This window comes from Mus caroli, chromosome 4, assembly GCF_900094665.2.
Source record: "Mus caroli chromosome 4, CAROLI_EIJ_v1.1, whole genome shotgun sequence".
NCBI lineage: Eukaryota > Metazoa > Chordata > Mammalia > Rodentia > Muridae > Mus > Mus caroli.
The window spans coordinates 116,271,115-116,288,616 of record NC_034573.1 but is presented as its reverse complement, the minus strand read 5'-3'; the positions used below and the strand labels follow the sequence as shown (position 1 = coordinate 116,288,616).

At 43.9% G+C, this 17,502-nt stretch overlaps 1 protein-coding gene across 3 annotated transcripts in view; it reads left to right on the top strand.

Annotated features, from left to right (window-relative positions):
• Window positions 1-17,502, top strand: part of LOC110292285 (protein argonaute-4) — a 44,870-nt gene that overhangs the window by 18,209 nt on the left and 9,159 nt on the right. For all 3 annotated transcript variants that reach the window (XM_029476146.1, XM_021159525.2, XM_029476147.1), the window contains 8 exons: window positions 2,605-2,752; window positions 3,137-3,256; window positions 3,398-3,526; window positions 3,719-3,852; window positions 5,142-5,326; window positions 6,774-6,933; window positions 11,068-11,383; window positions 11,516-11,650. In XM_029476146.1, coding sequence (XP_029332006.1) covers window positions 2,605-2,752; window positions 3,137-3,256; window positions 3,398-3,526; window positions 3,719-3,852; window positions 5,142-5,326; window positions 6,774-6,933; window positions 11,068-11,383; window positions 11,516-11,650 — 1,327 coding nt within the window. The remainder of the gene's footprint in view (window positions 1-2,604; window positions 2,753-3,136; window positions 3,257-3,397; window positions 3,527-3,718; window positions 3,853-5,141; window positions 5,327-6,773; window positions 6,934-11,067; window positions 11,384-11,515; window positions 11,651-17,502) is intronic.

Here is a 17,502-nt window from a genome sequence, read left to right as displayed (position 1 = left end):
CCTTTAATCCCAGCACTTGGGAGGCAGAGGCAGATGGATTTCTGAGTTCGAGGCCAGCCTGGTCTACAAAGTGAGTTCCAGGACAGCCAGGGCTACACAGAGAGAAAAAAAAATCACAAAATCAAAGAAAAAGATAAAGAAAGGAAACCCAAATGAACAGTAAAATTTGATACCAGTTTGATAACAGAGGAAGCTATTGAACATCATTGGAGAAGATGGTACACAGTAGTGTGGTTTTCAGGATCACAGGAGTCTTGACTTACCATCAAAGCTTTAGAAGATATTTGAGGGACTTGTGATTTACTATACCTTTTACCTATACTAAACATAGGTCAACTTCTAACATTTAAGAATGTAATCATCAGGGCCTGGAGAGATGGCCAATCCATACAGCACCTACTCTATAGCACGAGCCCCTGAGTTTGGATCCCCATTACCCACAGACAACCTAGGCATGGTGGGGAACACTCTAGCGCGAGCCGGGCAGAAATGGGAGGATCCCTGAGCTTGCTCATCAGCCAGCCTAGTCACTGACTGAGTGCTCTTTAGGTGCAGCGAGAGACTCTTTCTCAAAAAGCAAAGTGATCGAGGAGGCTGCATGTTGACCCCTGGCCTCCATATGCACACACACGCATGCACACATATGCTATGTACATACAAACACAAGTAAGACTTTTAAAAAGGAATACAATACTTGTAATCAATTACTATACTGTTGTTATTTTCAGTACAGGATGACTCTACTAGGGTCTAGCCATCATACAGGCCTTCATTGGAAGACAGATACTGCTTTGAATATTTGTGTAGCTGTCCTCCCTTCCTTTATAGCTCCATGTTGCTCTCAGCTATTAGTGCCTGTCTCTAGCAGTGTGTTCTTTTCCTCTTACTCAATCTTGCTTTTCTAATCACACAACTTGTGGTGCATTGAGTTCTGTGCCTAAGTGAGAATAAGTATGGAAGTGCCCATGCACTTACTGCATGTGGCAGATGCATTCTTGTCCTCAGGATCACTAACCTTTTGTCTGACATGAAAGATTGGCTTTTGGCTCTCCTAAATAGTGTTTAAATACATATCAATCTTACATGATTTGGGTTATTCAGGAATTCTTTTCTTGTTATAACTTTGTGTCCATGGTTTTCTCTCTCTTTTCTTCTCCCTCTTCTTCTCCCTCACCCCTGCCCCTCTCTCTCTCCTTGCTGTCTGTCTCTCTCTTTCTGTCCCTGTTTTTCTGTGTGTGTCTCTCTCTCTGTCCCTGTCTCTTTCTGTTTCTCTCTCTCTTTGTGTGTGTGTGTGTGTGTGTGTGCATTCACACACACACACCAGCATGCCATAGCATATATGTGGAAGTCGGAGGACAAATTTTAGGAGTTGCTACTCTCTTTCTACCATATGATCCAGGGATTGAACTCAGGATATCGGGCTTGTAAAGTGAGGGATTTTATTTTATTTTATTTTATACCTCTTAATCTATCTTCCTAACCTGTGTATTTAGTCTTGTTGCCTCCAAACTACATAATTTGCCTTGGCTAGGAATCTCAAATCTTAGAGTCTAAAAACGTGGCCTCAATAACTATAGTCATTCATTTAGAAAAAGTTTATCTTGAGCAAATAAAATTATGTGGATGACTCCAAGTATACATCGCAGTAGCCAGCAAGATAGGTTGAAGAGAGGGCCTAGTGGTTAGAAGAACTTGTTATTCTTGCGGAAAAGCAGGATACAGTTCCTAGCACCCACAGAGCAGCTCCCAGGTGTCCATAACTCAAGTTCCAAGGGATCCGTGGGCCTCTGCTGACCTCAGAGGCAACGGCATGCACACAGTGGACATAAATATTCCAGCCCGGCCTCAAACATGAGGTGGTTCTCTTGCTTCATTCTCTTGAGTGCTTAGGGTTTCGGGTGTGAGCCACCAGACCTAGGTCTTCTGTGGAAAAAAAAATTTTTTTGAATTAAAGGTTTTTTTTTTTTCTCAGCTTCAACAAAAATTGAAATTTCATTGGACTTGTTCTGGTATAATACTAAAATGACTTCACTGGAGTACTCAGACTTTTTTTTGGTGGTGGTCTGGGGATTGAACAGAAGGCTTTATGCATTCTGCACATACACCCTTCACTGTGCTTGGCCCCTAGCCCTGACCATTGTCCTTTCTTTCATTATTTGTTTGTTTGCATTTTCTTTCTCTCTCCCCCCTCTCCCCCCCAATCCCTGTCTCACATACACACTTGTCAGTCTTGGTAGCAAGAACCTTCACCTAATGAGCTATCTTGCTGCCTCCCCCAAGCCCTTTTTGAGAGTCTTATATAGTCCAGGCTGGCCTATAACTTCCTATGTAAGTGAGGATGACATTGAGCTCTTGGTTCTCCTGCCTACATCTCCTAAGGGCTGAACTATAGGCATGTACCACTGTGTTTAGTTAAGTGGCTTATGGAGTGCTGCCGAGCAAACACATGGTTCTGTGCATGTGAAACAAGCTTTCTACCCTCTGAGCCACAGCCTCAGCCCTTGGCCATTGTTTCTTTAGTGACTAGCCAACATAGAAAATGTTAGTAGGCTTTGCTTACTTGTTAAAGAAGTAAAAGTTTTAAATCGACGTTCTTTCTCCTAGCTTCCCTTTGCAGCTAGAGAATGGCCAAGCTATGGAATGTACAGTGGCTCAGTATTTTAAGCAGAAGTATAGTCTGCAGCTGAAACACCCCCACCTTCCCTGCCTTCAAGTGGGGCAAGAGCAAAAGCACACCTACCTACCACTCGAGGTGAGCCAAGTGACATTCTTACCTGCCCCTGAGGTGAGCCAAGTGACATTCTTACCTAACCTCTAAGCACTCGGACTGGGTGGGTCTCGTTGCATGCCTTTAATTAATCCCAGCCCTCAGGAGGCAGAAGCTGCTGGATCTCTGTGAGTTTGAGGCCAGCCTGGTCTATAAAGTGAGTTCCAGGATAGCTAGGGTTACACAGAGAAAGCCTGTCTTAAAAAACAAACAAACAAGGTGTTATAAACTTGTGGCAGAGTTTAGTCTTTTTGAAGAATCCTGTGCATATAAATTTATTATATAACTATTTGTTCCTGGAAATAGACAAAGACTTCATGCATAGAAGCCCATTTCTATGAAACCCAGCTTCTCTTTGTCTCTTTGCAGGTCTGTAATATAGTGGCAGGACAGAGATGTATAAAGAAGCTCACAGACAATCAGACATCCACCATGATCAAAGCCACGGCAAGATCTGCTCCTGACCGACAGGAGGAAATCAGTAGACTGGTCAGTAAGGCGTGTCTTCAAGATTAGCCATCTGTGAGCTGAAAAAAACAAAACAAAACAAAACCTAAAAAAGCATAAACAGCTCCGGAGGGGACACAGTTCCTGTTTGCTCTTATAGATGCAGGCTTTCCATTTCCTTAGGTGAAGAGCAACAGCATGGTGGGTGGACCTGACCCATACCTGAAGGAATTTGGGATTGTTGTGCACAATGAGATGACAGAGCTCACAGGCAGGGTGCTTCCGGCTCCAATGCTGCAGTATGGAGGCCGGGTAAGCCGCTTCCACACCAATCAAAAATAAATGCACCTTTGAATTTACCTGTAGTCAGTGCTCTCTATTGCTTCTGACTTCTACTGTACCAAATAAAGTTTTGTTTGTCCCCCTTCAACATAAAAATGGTCTTAGATTGTAATATCTTTTCTCTTTTCTTTTGTTTCTTTTTTTTGTTTTCTGTTTTTAAAGAATAAAACAGTAGCCACACCCAGCCAGGGTGTCTGGGACATGCGAGGAAAACAGTTTTATGCTGGCATTGAAATTAAAGTATGGGCAGTGGCTTGTTTTGCGCCTCAGAAACAATGTAGGGAAGATTTGCTAAAGTGAGTATCCCGTCTTCAGCTCAGTAATACTCCTTCTAGATATGACATGCCACCTTTCTGTGTCTGTGCTGGGTACACTGGCACCGACCCCCGATGCCCAGTTACGTCTTCAAAACAAAATTAAAATAAAAACAAACAAAACCCCTCTACAGCCAAGACCCTGCACTGTATTGTAAACTGAGAATTCTCTGAGAGTCTGACTCAGCGTCTACACATTTCAAGTAGGACCTGGTGACGAGGTTCACCAGAAGCTGTGAAATAGACAGAGCAGGAGCAATGCCATTTGGAAAAACTCTCCTATTCTTAGGAGAGCCTTTCCACGGGCATCGCGCCTTTCCCGGGGAAAGGAGAACTAGCATTTCTTTGGCAGTTGTAACTCACTAGGTGAGCTTGCTTTGCTGCAGGAGAACTGCCTCAGAGTTGTGTCATCTCGTGCAGATGCACCTTCTGTGTGAGGAAGGAAGGCCACGAGGAGGGTAAAGAAAACCCAGACACAGAACTGGGGTGAAGCCAAGGAACCCTAGAGGAAGGACATTGGCAAATGTACAAAAGCGGTTACTTTGATAATAAGTCTGGTGGTTCACACCTTTAATCCCAGCACTAGGGAGGCAGAGGCAGATGGGACTCTGCAAGTTTAAGGCCAACTTAACTCTACATAGCAAATTTCAGGCCAGCTAAGACTAAATAGTGAGAACCTGGCTTATGTATAGATTTAAATAATTTCTTAAATCCAAAATTTAAACTTCAGAATGAAAAAATAATTGTTGGTTTCTTGAACCAAATCTGTCTTGCAAGTTTGTTTCTAATTCTAAACATCCAGACTTGAATATGAAAGCATGTTTACATGTTCTGAGTTGAACACAAGCTCACCTACTCTGCCTTTACCAGCCTTATCAAAATATGCGTTACCCGAAACTGGGACCCTCTTCTTTTTTTTAAGCTCTGAATTACTGATTTGATTATTTAAAAAATATTTTAAATATAAATGCTATTCTAGTCTATAAAGCTCAGATGAACTGTAATTTTTTTAGAAATTAAAAATGGGGTTTGAAGGTATAGCTCAGTGGTAGAATGCTTGGTTAGCATACTTAGCTCTGGGTTTCATTTCCAGTACCACAAAAAATAGTAAAAAAATTTCAGACTGGTACCTGTTAGCTCACTAATACCGATTGTTCTGTTTTAACTGCTGTGGTACAACTGCCAATCTGTTTTTGGCAACTGCGTAAAGACTTGTGTTTGTTTACGTGTGAAAATGAAAGCGCTGTGTACCGCTGGTTTTATCTTAACAGGAGTTTCACTGACCAACTTCGTAAAATCTCCAAGGATGCAGGGATGCCCATCCAGGGTCAGCCATGTTTCTGCAAGTATGCTCAAGGTGCAGACAGCGTGGAGCCCATGTTTAAACATCTGAAAATGACATATGTGGGCCTGCAGCTAATAGTGGTGATTTTGCCTGGGAAGACACCAGTATATGGTATGAACACTTGTGTTTTTTCGAGACAGTGTTTTTCTGTGTAACCCTGACTGTCCTGGAATTCACCCCATAGACCAGGCTGGCATCAAACTCACAGAGATCCACGTGCCTCTGCCTCCCAAGTGCTGGGATTAAAAGCATGTGCCTTTACTATAAGAGTATAAACACTTAATGTTGAATGAGAGATGATTCCAAGTCCTAGGTATGACAGACAAAGCTAGGTGATTGCACGGTCCCAGCTGTGCGTTGTTAGTGGTCTAAGCCACAGGGACTCAGGCGTGTGTACAGGCAGATAGCTCAGTGGTAGAGGACTTTGCTTTGCAAACTCCCTGAAACCTTGGAAAATGGTGGGATTGGGGCATGATGATATGCTCTGCCATTCCTTCCCCTCTTCTCCCCCAACCCTTCTCCCCTTTCCTGTTGACACAAGATTTTATGTAGGCTTGCCTTGAACTCATGTGATAGAGAATGGCCTTGAACATTGGATCCTCCTATTTCTACCTCCCAAGTCCTGGGATTCTAGGAATGTAACTCCACAGCTGACTTAGGTGGTACTGGGGACTGAGCTCATGGCTTCATACATGGTAGGGAAGCACTGTATCAACTGAGCCACACCCAGGCCAAGATTCCTTTCTTGTTCTTCTTTGCTGTCTATTCGCAATAGTCAATGGCCTCTGCTCCATGTAACCACACCCTTCTCACTCTGAGACCCAACTTAGTAGAGCAGACACTGTTTAGAAAGTTGCTGGCCACCATGTTTCCCTCTCTACATCTGGGTACAACTAGCTTTACCCAACCTGGTGGGAAATGCTGTGTGGGCCATCCATAGTCCAGGGAGCTGGAAGGCGCAGAACATTCTAGTGAAGAGCACTTAGGAATATCAGAACGGGGCAGTAGACTGGAGTTGGGGGTGAGGGGGCTGCTGCTCTAGAAGAAGATATGGTAAGTTTGTATCTGCTGTGGGATGAGTGACAGGCTTTTCTCTTGGTGACCATCTGAGTTAGACTGTAAGGTCACACCAGCCCCTAAGCTTCATCACACACCTCTAATCCTCTCTATCTGCGTCTTTTGTCACCTCTTATTAATCTCTAATGTTTAGGGGACCAAAGTAAAACTGAGAGGGTGGTGTGTGCTCTGAGGAGGGTGGAGCTAGGAGATTAATTCCTTCACCAGACCAGTTCTGAGGGATAAGAAACCTCAGGGGACCGAGCAAGTGGAGGCAGGCAGCACCAGAAGGATAAAGGAAGTGGGCTGGCTTTCAGAGCTGCAGGCAGGAGAAGAGGAGAGGCTGCTCTGAGGGTTTAGCAGGAAAAGTGCTGGCACCTGAGCCTCGCACGCACGGAGCCCTGTGTGCAGGCTGTAAACGTTCTGGTCTTTGCCCTTCACTCACAGTAATCAGGTGACCAAGCCTTTCAAAGGGAGCTAATTTATTGACTTGTTTTTATAGCGGAGGTGAAACGTGTCGGAGATACCCTTCTAGGTATGGCCACACAGTGTGTCCAGGTCAAAAATGTTGTGAAGACCTCGCCCCAGACCCTTTCCAACCTTTGCCTGAAGATAAACGCAAAGCTTGGAGGGATTAACAATGTGCTTGTGCCTCACCAAAGGTAAGTTCGGGGCTTCTCTTTCCTACTAATCTAAAGTATGTCATTTATGACAAGGAACACACTTTCCAGCCAGATATGATGGCACACACCACCATTACTTGGGGGAAAATAAAGCAGGAGGATCGGAGGATCATGAACTTCATGCCAGACTAGGGTACATATCCAGGCCTTGTCTCAAAAAAGCCAAAACAAAACAAAATTAAAATAAAAACAAACAAAACCCCCAAGGATTTATTTGCCAGGTGATAGTTCATATTTTAATCCCAGCACTCAGGTGTCTGAAGCAGGCCATTGAGTTCCAGGCCAGCCTTACCTACAGATTGAGCTCCAGGCTAGCCAAAGCTACACAGTGAGACCCTGTCTCAAAACAAAACAAAAAATAAAATCAAGGTCCGAGATGTGGCTGAGTGGGAGAACACTTGCCTAGTGTGTGTAAGGCCCTGGGTCTCATTCCCACAGTGCAAAGCAGAGAAACAAAACATCTCAAACATGCATCGCAATGGCTCGCTCTTTCTTTCTCTCTTTCTTTCTTTCTTTCTTTCTTTCTTTCTTTCTTTCTTTCTTTCTTTCTTTCTTTCTTTCTTGTTGTGTTTTGTTTTGTTTTCTGAGACAGGGTTTCTCTGTGTAGCCCTGGCTGTCCTGGAACTCACTCTGCAGACCAGGCTGGCCTCGAACTCAGAAATCCGCCTGCCTCTGCCTTCCAAGTGCTGGGAGTAAAGGCGTGTGCCACCACTACCTGGCTCAATGGCTGTTTCTTATGTAATGTATGTAAACACATGTACCCACTACCAGTAAGACTTGAAGCATTTCCAGACTCTATCAAGCTCTCTCTTGTCACTCGCTAACTCCCAGGGCCAGGCTGTAGCTTACTGGTCTAGAGCTTACTTATTACATGAAACCCTGAGTTACATATAAACAGGTAACCTCAAAAGAAACTATCCCTGACCTGTCATATAGACTTGTTTACCAGTCACCTTCCTGTAAGCAGAGTCACTGGGGCAGTATGCTCTGTTTAGTTTGTCTTCTTTTTTCTTCTCTATTTTCCCTTTTTTTTTTTTTTCTAAAACAGTGTAGCTTTAGCTGTCCTGGAACTCACTCTGTAGACCAGGCAGGCCTCAAATTCACAGAGATCTGCCTGCCTCTGCCTTCAGAGTGCTGGGACAAAAGGAGTGTAGCATTCTGTCAGGCTTATCTTCCTTTCCTTAACATTATGTTTGTGCAATTCACTTAACATTGTTGCATTTAAATAATTTTCATTGTTATGGATTACTTTATTAAGTAGGTAAAATTCACATAATTTTGTCTGTTCTTTGATCAATATTATATATTCATTGTGCAGTTCTACAGTATTGATAGATATAAGCATTGCTTCTCTTGTGTGGGACTCCAAGTGAGGAATTGCTGCATTACAGAGAATGAGTTACAGAGAATACACAGATTTAGCCTTAACAGATGCAGTCAGGCATTTTCCAACCTGTCTCTCCCACTTTACATTTCCACTGAGAGTTCCAGTCGTTCCAGACCATCATCAATACTTGGCGTATCGGTGCTTTTAATTGTAGCCATTTTCATGAAAAGCAATAGCATCTTCCCATGATTTTAATGTGCTTTTCCCTGATTGATGATGATAAGCATGTTTCAGGTTAGCGTTGGGCATCTTCTGTAAGGTGCCAGTTCATTTCTTTTGTCTGTCTGTCTGTCTGTCTGGTTAACTTTTTGTTTGTTTTAGGATAGGATCTCAGAGTTTCATGGAGACTAAAATGGTCGAGAGATAATTAACTGAAAAGGACCTTGAGTGTCTGCCTTCTGATTTATTAATAGTTTGCTTGTTTATTAATTTATTTGAGACAGAATCTGTTCTGTCCAGGTTCGTGTTAAAGTGAAGGGCTTGGTTGGAGAGATGGATCAGCAGTTAAGATCTCTTACTGTTCTTGCAAAGGATCCAAGTTCAGTTCCAGGCACCCACATCAGGCAGCTCACAACTGTCTGTAACTCGAGTTCCAGGAAATCTGAAACCTCTGAGGACATCTATACATGAAGTGCACATAAACGGACACAGGCACATGCATGCAGTTAGAAAACAAGTCTTGCCAGGCTTGGTAGTGCACACTTTTAATCAGAGGAGTTGGAAGGCAGAGCCAGGCGAAATCTGTATAAATTCAAGGCCAGCCTAGTCTACATAGTGAGGTCCAGGATAGCCAGGGCTACACACTGAGACCCTGCTTAAGTGATCTTGTTTCACAAGTAGCTGAGATTACAGGCTTGTGCTACCATATCTACATCTGAATGGGGAGGGGGATAAAGCAACAGATTTCTTAAGGCAGAGGCTGTAGCGTGGTGGTAAACACTTGCCTAGCATTTCACAAGCACATACTGGTCTCCAGTCCCACACGGAAAGAAAAGATGAGGGGAGGAAGGGAAGGGAGGTAGGGAGAGCCCGGGCTGAGCCTGAACTTCTGGCTAAAGCAATTTTAACTTCCTGAGCAGCTGGAGCTACAGATGCCTACGACATGGCTTCTTTGCCCATTTTTATATTGCGTTATGAGATAATTTTATTGATTTGTAGTCACAGTTTTATGTAGTTCTGGTTATAAGTCTTTGATAGTATATAGGTATTGCAGCTATGTTACCTGTGCTGTGCTTTGTATCATACTCTGATAAGCAAATTTATTTTTGTTATTTAATTTGTTATTGTTGTTACTTAATTTTATATGAGACAGGGTCTCATATAAAGCCCTAGCTGGCCTGAAATTAACTACATTGACTTCAGGCTAGCTTCAAACTTGTAGTAATCCTCCTGCCTCTGTTTCTGGAGTGCTGGAGTGCCTATCACCATGCCCAGCTCTAAGTAGTGACATTTAAGGAACACTTTGTTGTGCTGCTGCTGGGTGTCAGCCACTGCATCCGCCCTCCATCACTGAGCCAACCTCCCCCCGCCCCCCCCCCCCCCCCCCCCCCCCGCCTCAGAGAGGCCTAATGAGACTGAGTTCTCTCCAAGCCAAGTGATGGGCTTTTGTTTAAGTTTCGACTTCTCAGATTAGTTCAGGAGTAACCAAACGTTAAGGCAAGGTGGTGCTGGGGTCAACAGAGTACTGGCCAGGATTGAGAGATTTGGGGATTGCTGCCAATGTGAATTTTTAACATATCTGGTCCTCAGTTCCTTGTCTCTGAAGATAATAACATCTGCCTTTCAACTCCAAAATACTATTTTTATATGAGCTCTTAGATGTGAAAAGTTTCTCTAAGGGCTGTAGTCTGTAGCCTTGGCCACTTGCTGTTTTAGACAGAAGGTGAAGCTGAAACCTTCCATACAATTCTCATCTTTGTCCTTAGATAGAAGAACTGGGACACTGACTGATTTTGTATTTTCAACAAATATTTATCCAATGCCAAGTATGAGCTAAGCAAGATTCTAGGTACTAGTAATGACTACAATATAACAACATACCTACTCTTTCCTTTTCTTTTTAATACTTTATGTATATGAGTACTCTATCTGCATATCTGCCCCTGCAGGCCAGAGGAGGCCGTCAGATGCCACTACAGATGGTTGTGAGCCGCCATGTAGTTGCTGGGAATTGAACTCAGGACCTTTGGAAGAACAGCCATCTCTCCAGCCCCCAAATTCCTACTCTTTTGTTTGTTTGTTTGTTTGTTTGTTTGAGACAGGGTTTGTCTGTGTAGCCCTGGCTGTCCTGGAACTCACTCTGTAGACCAGGCTGGCTTTAAACTCAGAAATCCACCTACCTCTGCCTCCCAAGCACTGGGACTAAAGGCATGTGCCACCACTGCCCAGCTCCAAAATTCCTACTCTTGTAGAGATTATATTTGTGTAGGTATATATGCAAATAAAAATAAATAAAATATATGGTTTAAGTGATAAATATTATGTATAAAATTTAAGCATATATAATATATTATAAATAAATATAGCATAAGTCTATGTGAAGCAGATAAGAATGGATTTGACCCTCTTCTCTAAATTTCACCAGTTAAAGAGAGTTGGCTTTTGGAAGGTTAGTGCTCTTTCCTGATGGGCAGAGGGTCCTCGTTTCTAAGATTATACCTGCAGTTATCTCTGCTGATATATTTTTCTAGACTCATTGATGCCACTGTCTTCTTAAATTCGGACAGGCCCTCAGTGTTCCAGCAGCCTGTCATCTTCCTGGGAGCAGATGTCACTCATCCGCCCGCTGGGGATGGGAAGAAGCCTTCTATTGCAGCCGTGGTGGGCAGCATGGACGGCCATCCCAGCCGGTACTGTGCCACCGTCCGCGTACAGACATCTCGACAGGAGATCGCCCAGGAGCTCCTCTACAGCCAGGAGGTCGTGCAGGACCTGACGAGCATGGCTCGGGAGCTGCTGATTCAATTCTATAAGTCCACGCGCTTCAAGCCCACACGCATCATCTACTACCGCGGAGGGGTATCCGAGGGACAGATGAAGCAGGTGCTCCCATCAGCCCAGTGCCATCCTACCAGCACTCTGACAGAGCGCCCTCCTTCCTGTCACTGGAGACCCGAGACCTGAGGGATTCTAGGCAAGTTCTCCATGAAATAAAATTCCCCTTCTGTCTCCTAGGTAGCTTGGCCGGAGCTAATAGCAATTCGAAAGGCATGTATAAGCTTGGAGGAAGACTATCGGCCGGGAATAACCTACATTGTGGTACAAAAGAGGCACCACACACGACTCTTCTGTGCAGACAAAATGGAAAGGGTAAGGAGACATGCTGTGAGCTTCCTCATCTGACCGCGTGGCAAGTACATGTGGCTTTGAGGAGGCGTTTACAGTAGCCCCTAAAACCCCTGTGTCGAATAATAATTTAAACCATGTATTAACCACACTTGAATTTAGATGGCCAGTTCTATCTAGATAGCACAAGTGTTAAGCATGAATGCTTTTCTCGTGGGACTAAAATGCAGGTTTCTACAGTTTTGGAGAGGGCATTGGAGAATTATAGATTAGTTCCTTTTGTTATCACTGTAACAAAACCCCAGACAAAAATTTGACTTGGGCTCACAGTTTGAGGGGATAGTCTGTCATGACTATGAAGTCACCGTGTTGGGAGCTCCAGGCAGCTGCTTGTAGTCCATCAGTCAACTTTCACGTGTGGGTTTTTGCTGCTTGTTACTGCGAATGCATGAGCGATAGATAGTTCTAGGGTGTAAGGCAGAATCACCGCCGTGATTTTATATCAGTTTAGGGAATTACTGGAGTATCTACTTGGAAGAATTATGATGTCATACTTATTAATCACAGGCAAGAGACTTTACTTCTCGAAGCCACAATGAAAATTTATGATAATTTGACTTAAGATTTTTCATTTATGTATGTATGCATGCATATAAGTATATGTGTGTGTAAGTATGTATGCATGTATATATGTGTATGTATGTATTTACTTACTTATTTGCATGTGTGCATGTGAATATGTGTAGGTGTGTGCATCTGTACATGCATACAGAGACCAAAAGCAGGCATTAGGTGTCCCCCTCTACTATTCTCTGCTTATTCATTTGGGGCAGGGTCTTCCCTGAACCTGGGGCTTGCATTTTCTTGGCTAGGCCCCCAGTGTTCTTCCTGCCTTGGCCCCACTTCAGACCTAGTGTTAGAGGCATTTACTGGGACACCAGCCCTTAGGATTATGAAGCACGAGCTCTTAAATGCTGAGCCATTTCTCCAACTCCAGACTTTAGAATTGCCAGTTTTATGTTACTGTGAAAGCAGTCTGCATTCTGTAGTAACTGCACTTTAATAGTGATCTCTTATAGTGTCGCCACTGTCACAGAGTAAACAGTAGGCAGACTGCAATGTGCTATACTACTAAGCTATGATATTCAGAAGGTTATCTAGGTTAGGTGAAATCTTCATTTACAATGACCTTATTGGACATAATCCCTTCATAAAGCGAAGAGCATTTGTGTTCTTACCTGTGAAATGTGATAGTGAACAACATCTAGGCATGGTGGTTACACAGCTGTAGTTCCAGTAGTTGGGAGGGTAGAGCAAGAAGATCATGAGTGGCAGGCTAGCCTGAGTTATCTTGTCTCCAAAGAAGGAGCAAGTGCAGGAGATGGAGCTAGCACACACAAAGCCCTGCATTCAGTTCCTCAGAACTGAATATCTTCAGTGACATAGCACATCCAAGGCTTGCTTATGTCCTTGAGACCCTGTCTAAGAAAAAAGAGAAATAAAATCTATTTCAAGAGGTATGATAAAGGTTAAATTCATAAGTGAGTGTTGTTTGGGGTATAATTACCAGCCCTTGATAAAAAACATTTCTATTTATTTTATTCATGATTGAATATTTATGTTTAAAGTGGGTAAGTTCCAAGAGTACTTGGATGTCAGATGGCTGCTTTCTGGATACTTTCTATGATGCTACTTCATTTATGCAGCCCTGCTCTCCCTCAAGCCTAGGAAGGCTCAGACCTGCTCTGCTGCTTGATCATCAAGCTGGCTGGCTCCTCCCATTGTTTTCCAGGACAAAAGTTGTCTCTTTTCCAGGAACCAGATGTTTGGTTTTGGTTTCTGAGTTGCAGGAGACAGGCGTTCTTTCCCCCATCATCTCCAGGTCTGCCAGCCAGTTTACCGTAAATCTTCGTCCTCCAGCTGCTCTAGCTTTGACTCTGAATTCTTAGGCTTTGCTAATCTAGATCATCTGAATGCTTGCCTGAAACTGAAGCAGGAAATATCCTGCCACCCATCTTGTATTGCCATGGTTTCCTCTCTGTCCCGATGTAAACGTGCTGTCCATTGCTGTCCACTGTGGAGTGGAGAGGAAATCCAGGACCTGAATTGTTGTACCCCTACCCTCAGTGCTGGTGATAGAACACAGGGCCTCAAATAGATTTGCAAGCAGTTTACCTCTGAGCTGTTGTTGCCAGACCCTGAATTATTTTTCTATCCTATAGCTCTGTTCTTTGCCATCATCCAGGATCGGTGCTCCAGTTCTGTAGTTTACTTTATACCCTGACCGATATCTCCAGTTCTCTTGCTTGCCTCCAACTCCAGAATACATCTACTTGCTCATTTGCTTTGCTCCGACTGACTGATGGGAGTTGCTGGCTGAACAAACCATGTATTCAGTCATGAGCCGTGTTATACACACACGAGAGCAAATCTCAAACCTTAAGACGTTGTGAACCTCTTCTCATTGTTCTATCCCCCATTAAGTGCTTATCCCATTTTTTTAAAGTCCTATCCATGATGTCTTAATGATAACGAAGACCTACCTTCTTCTGTGTCGTGGTGGGCATAGCTGCCTTCAGAATCCTGCCTGTGCTGTCTGGGAAGCTAGGACCTAGAAGGCATGGATGTGTCCGTTGCTCACCTGCCCTCTCCTCCCCAGTGTGACCTTGTTCTTCCTCATCTCCTCCTCACATCTCAGGCTCATCTCCGCATCCGTGCCTGTGGCTCAGTGCTTGCTGCCACACTAGTCAGTTAATTTCTTGTGTGTGTAGGTGTGTGAGTAGGTCAAAGGACAAGTGACATCTAGGTTCCAGCGATGGAATGCAGGTCATCAGCCACTCAGCCAGCTCACAGGCCCTCATCTTCCTCACTCCACAAGTTGTTCAGTTCTTCCTCATTTCCTCCAGTCAGCATTGGTAACTGCTCTCCCTCTCTCTGGCTACCTTTTCTTTTTAACTTTATAAATTCCCTTTTAGAAGAACAGTCACTTGACATGCCGTCTGTTCCTCACATCAGACTTCATACTGGGATTTTCAGGGAGTAGGAAGTTGAAGAGAGAACTAAAATTGTGCCTCTGTGCCTTGTTCACCTCCAACCAGGTCAGATTCCCACAATGACCTCTTAGCCACATTTAAGGCAGCACAGCCTTCTCTGGCTTTAGCAATATGAATTTCCAGGCTTCCTACCTGTCTCTGCAGTCAGATTCCCTTTACTTCAAAAAAATTAGATTTGTTTATCTTATTGCATATGTATGAGTGTTTTTGCTTCATGTATGTATGTGCACCACATTCATGCCTAATACCCGCGGGGGTCAGAAGGGGCTTGGGGGACTGATTCATGGGGTGTGCAGTTACAGATGTTTGTGAGGAGTGTAGATGCTGAGAATCAGACCTGGAACCACTGAGAGACCACGCGCTCTTAACCACTGAGCCAGCTCTTCAGCCCTCCCTTACTTCTTCTCGTTCTCAGTTTGATCCCATCCACTTTTCTAGGCTCACTTGCTTATCAACACCAAATCCATATCCCCACCTTATACTGCTCTGTCTGACTCCTGATTGGTACTTTGAATTGTCTACAAGATATTGTCCCTGAGATGCTCCCTGAGCATCACTCACATCACTCTCCACAGCCCCTGCTGTGTAGTGGTGATAGCAACAACGATTCATTTCCTGCTCATATCACTCATTCACTGTGTCCCTGCTGCAGCTGTGACTCTGTTGTCCTCCCTCTGGAACCTAGGCTGACAGAGCCTATCTGGAAGCTTGCCAGTCAGTGTAGCAGAAGGGACAAAAGAAAAGACAAGCTGGGTGCTGGCTCTTAAGGCTTCTGCCCAGAAGTAACACATTTTGGACCACAAGCAATTTACATGGCCACTCCTGTGGTAGCTGGGTGGAACTTTATAATCTTCCACAGGGAGTGGTACAGAAATATTTGGCATCAGTGATACAGTCTACCATAAGCATGTCAAGCAAAACACGTCTAAACCTCCCACTTATTGCTTAATCCCCACCCAAAACCTCTCCTACTTCTCCTTAGATTCTGTTGCTTGGCATCACTGGGTTTTATGTTAGCCAAACTACAAACTTAGAGTCATTTTTATTTTTTTTTTATTTTTTATTTTTTTTTAAAGATTTATTTATTTATTATATGTAAGTACACTGTAGCTGTCTTCAGACACTCCAGAAGAGGGCGCCAGATCTCGTTACGGATGGTTGTGAGCCACCATGTGGTTGCTGGGATTTGAACTCTGGACCTTTGGAAGAGCAGGCGGGTGCTCTTACCCACTGAGCCATCTCGCCAGCCCCAGAGTCATTTTTAAATTCTTCTCCTGCCTTATTGTCCCTGCCATGTCTAGTTTGCCAAATAGTCTTCTATGTTCTGCCCCCAAATCTCTCTCTCCTCGAGTGTTTCCACTACCCTAGGCTGGAGACTCGTGGCAGTCTCTGTTGCCGTTGCTCCTTCATCCTGCTCTCAGGGGTTGGGCTCTAAAACAAACCCCACTGCTCAGAAGGCTCCAAGTGTCCTCCAGTGCTTACAAGACACCTTTCTTTGCTCCTTCATGTTTTTTCTGGGGAGCCAAGACAACACATTCATTTCTTCTTCCACTGTGTCCTCACGGTGTCTCCCATTTCCACTGCATTTCTTTATCTGGAATGAGCACATCTATCCCAGGCCTTTTTGTTGTTTATGTTAAAGTATACTGTTAAGTGCCTTTTTAGGTAACAGTTGGACTTTATGATTCAGACTAATGCAGATAGTTTTGTTTTTATCGGATATTTTCTTCATTTACATTTCAAATGCTATCCCGAAAGTCCCCTATTCCCTCCCCTCTGCCCTGCTCTCCAACCTACCCACTCCCACTTCCTGGTCCTGGCATTCTCCTGTACTGTGGCATATAATCTTCCCAAGACCAAGGGCCTCTCCTCCCATTGATGGTCAACTGGTCATCCTCTGCTATATATGCAACTAGAGACACAAGCTCTGGGGGCTACTGGTTAGTTCATATTGTTGTTCCTCCTATAGGGTTGCAGTCCCCTTTAGCTCCTTGGGTACTTTCTCTAGCTCCTTCATTGGGGGCCCTGTGTTCCATCCCATAAATGACTGTGAGCATCCACTTCTGTATTTGCCAGGCAGTGGCATAGCCTCACAAGAGATAGCTATATCAGGGTCCTGTCAGCAAAATCTTGCTGGCATAATGCATATAGTTCTGTTTATACTGAATCTTTTTTAAAATGGTGTTGGACATTGACTCTAAGGTCTCACACATATAACAAGTGTGCTGTCATCCAGGCCCCTTTTACCTTTCTCTCTCTTTTTTTTTTTTAAGGTTTATTTATTTATTATATGTAAGTACACTGTAGCTGTCTTCAGACACTCCAGAAGAGGGCATCAGATTTTATTACAGATGGTTGTGAGCCACCATGTGGTTGCTGGTATTTGAACTCAGGACCTTCGGAAGAGCAGTCGGCGCTCTTAACCACTGAGCCATCTCTCCAGCCCTTACCTTTCATTTTGAAACAAGGTCTCACTAATTTACCTAGATTGATCTTGAAGTCACTCTGTAACCTGAACAATCCTTAACTTTGAGGTCCTCCTGCTTGCATTTCCTGACTGGCCAGGCTCACAGGTTGGGGTCACCAGAAAAGCCTTTTGTACTCAACCCTTTCCTGACCCTAACTTTTGATTAAGCAACAATGATAGGAATTTATTTCTTGCTTATAATTTTCCCTCTTCCAGGGTGCCGTATAAATATGAATAGAAACATGTAGCTTTGAGTTTGGCTTTTCTTTTTTTTTTTTGGTTTTTCGAGACAGGGTTTCTCTGTATAGCCCTGGCTGTCCTGGAACTCACTTTGTAGACCAGGCTGGCCTCGAACT